Source organism: Haliaeetus leucocephalus, unplaced genomic scaffold (assembly GCF_000737465.1).
Source record: "Haliaeetus leucocephalus isolate CR32 unplaced genomic scaffold, Haliaeetus_leucocephalus-4.0 Scaffold228, whole genome shotgun sequence".
NCBI classification, from domain to species: Eukaryota; Metazoa; Chordata; class Aves; order Accipitriformes; family Accipitridae; genus Haliaeetus; species Haliaeetus leucocephalus.
The window spans coordinates 17,021,193-17,022,876 of record NW_010972664.1 but is presented as its reverse complement, the minus strand read 5'-3'; the positions used below and the strand labels follow the sequence as shown (position 1 = coordinate 17,022,876).

At 45.4% G+C, this 1,684-nt stretch overlaps 1 protein-coding gene across 1 annotated transcript in view; it reads right to left on the bottom strand.

Annotated features, from left to right (window-relative positions):
- The window catches only part of TBX19 (T-box 19), a 13,705-nt gene extending 12,422 nt beyond the window's left edge, over positions 1-1,283 (bottom strand). Inside the window, exon 1 of the mRNA XM_010567382.1 lies at positions 919-1,283. Within this exon, the coding sequence (XP_010565684.1) occupies positions 919-1,115 (197 nt within the window). The 5' untranslated portion in view covers positions 1,116-1,283. The remainder of the gene's footprint in view (positions 1-918) is intronic.
- Between the last annotated feature and the right edge of the window lie 401 nt (positions 1,284-1,684).

Sequence of the window (1,684 nt, the reverse complement as noted above, 5' to 3'; positions counted from 1 at the left end):
TGGGGGGGTAGGGGTGGGGAAGACACGCGGCAGAGGGGTGGCGAGGGTACACATTAAATAAAAACCTTAGTACCACTGTACCAGTGAATCTTACTCTAGTAGTTGCCTGTCTGTTATGGGCTGGACTCTGCTGTCAGCCCAGTTCAGAGCAGAACCTCTGTGGAGAGCCTCCTTCAAGCCAGTGTCTGATTCAGAATTAGTATCCTTCTCACCAGGTTTTGCGCTCTTTTCCTATGCCTTTCTGTGTTCCCCAAATAGTAAGATACGTGATCCATTTACATCACAATATTTTGTCTTTCTGAAACTCTGTGCGTTAACCAATATTCCGCACTTGTTTCCAAGGGCACCAGCAACAACTATGGAGCAATACCATTGTGGGACCACACAATCCGGACTGCACATACATGCCACATAGGGCACAGTTTTATTGTAGCCCATTGCAGTACAGACTGCTTGTACAAGCTTTTAATACCCAAGGCCAGAGAGACAGGAACTGCAGCTGGCGATAACATCACCAATCTGCTTCTGTACAGTAATTTGAGGTTTACAGGTAAGGACTTGCTAATAAAGGCTGATGATTATTAGTACAAGAAGCCATTCAAAAGGTTTTGAGGTACCATCTATTCCCTTGCAAAAGTTCCCTTTTTGTGCAACCTTAAGTCAGTCAATATCTTTCTCTAGCACGTTTCACAAGCAGGAATAAAGGGTGGCAGGGATGGTTTAGCTGCAACCAGAAAGTAGGAGGGACACCCCATTCTGTTCATAATGCTGGTTTTAGGGGACTGCAAGGCTGCAGGGATAAACTGTTAAGTGCTCATTGCAATTCTTGCCAGTCTGCACACACAGGTTATTATTATTCCACTTAACCCCCCTGGCTATCACCTACACTTAGCCCACTGTGCTGAGCAGATCACTCACCTGCCGTTCTTGGTCACGATCATCTCATTAGTGACTTCCCTGAATCTCTGCCAGAGCGTCGCATCCTCTAAGACAACCTGGAGCTGTTTCTCAGTGGGATCGCCTTTGTCTCTCCCAGCCCGGAGTTCACTCTCCACTACGCTGAGTAGCCTGGAGACAGTACAGTCACTGGGTTTTTTGCAGCCCAGGTCTGCCATGACGACTTTGCTGCCAGAAACTTCAGTAGCTGTTAGAAGACAAAAATAATGAACTAAATCAAAAAACAAGTCAGTTCATTAGGCACCGTCTGACAAACGTGCTCTCCTCACTCTTTTGCCACTGACTAGCTCTTTCCTCTGGAAGTCCCAATGGGCAGCGACACCAGCGTGTGGAGGTTTACGCACACACTCCGCACAAAAAGAGGACTATCTCCTAATTACCTGTCAGACGGTCAGGTGGGTGGCAGGCTGATGACTCAATTGGCTGCCTTGAAAGAAGAGTCCTCCATCCAAATTAGCATGCTTTTATCTTTTTTCAACCTGAAGTGGGTCTAATTGTTCTGCTTGAGAACCAGGTTTCCATTAATGAAAATTGTTTCATTTCCAGACTGAAACAATGCATGGAAATTGCATTCATGCTGATGCGGACTCTAACTGAAGGAGCTGGTAACAGTCAAGATAGTTACCCAGAGAAGGTAGTCTTAAAATATTTTCAGCAGGTGTGTTGAATAAACGAATTAACCTCGTTCCTCTATGTTCCTAAATCAAAATGTAATAGTAAGAAACCC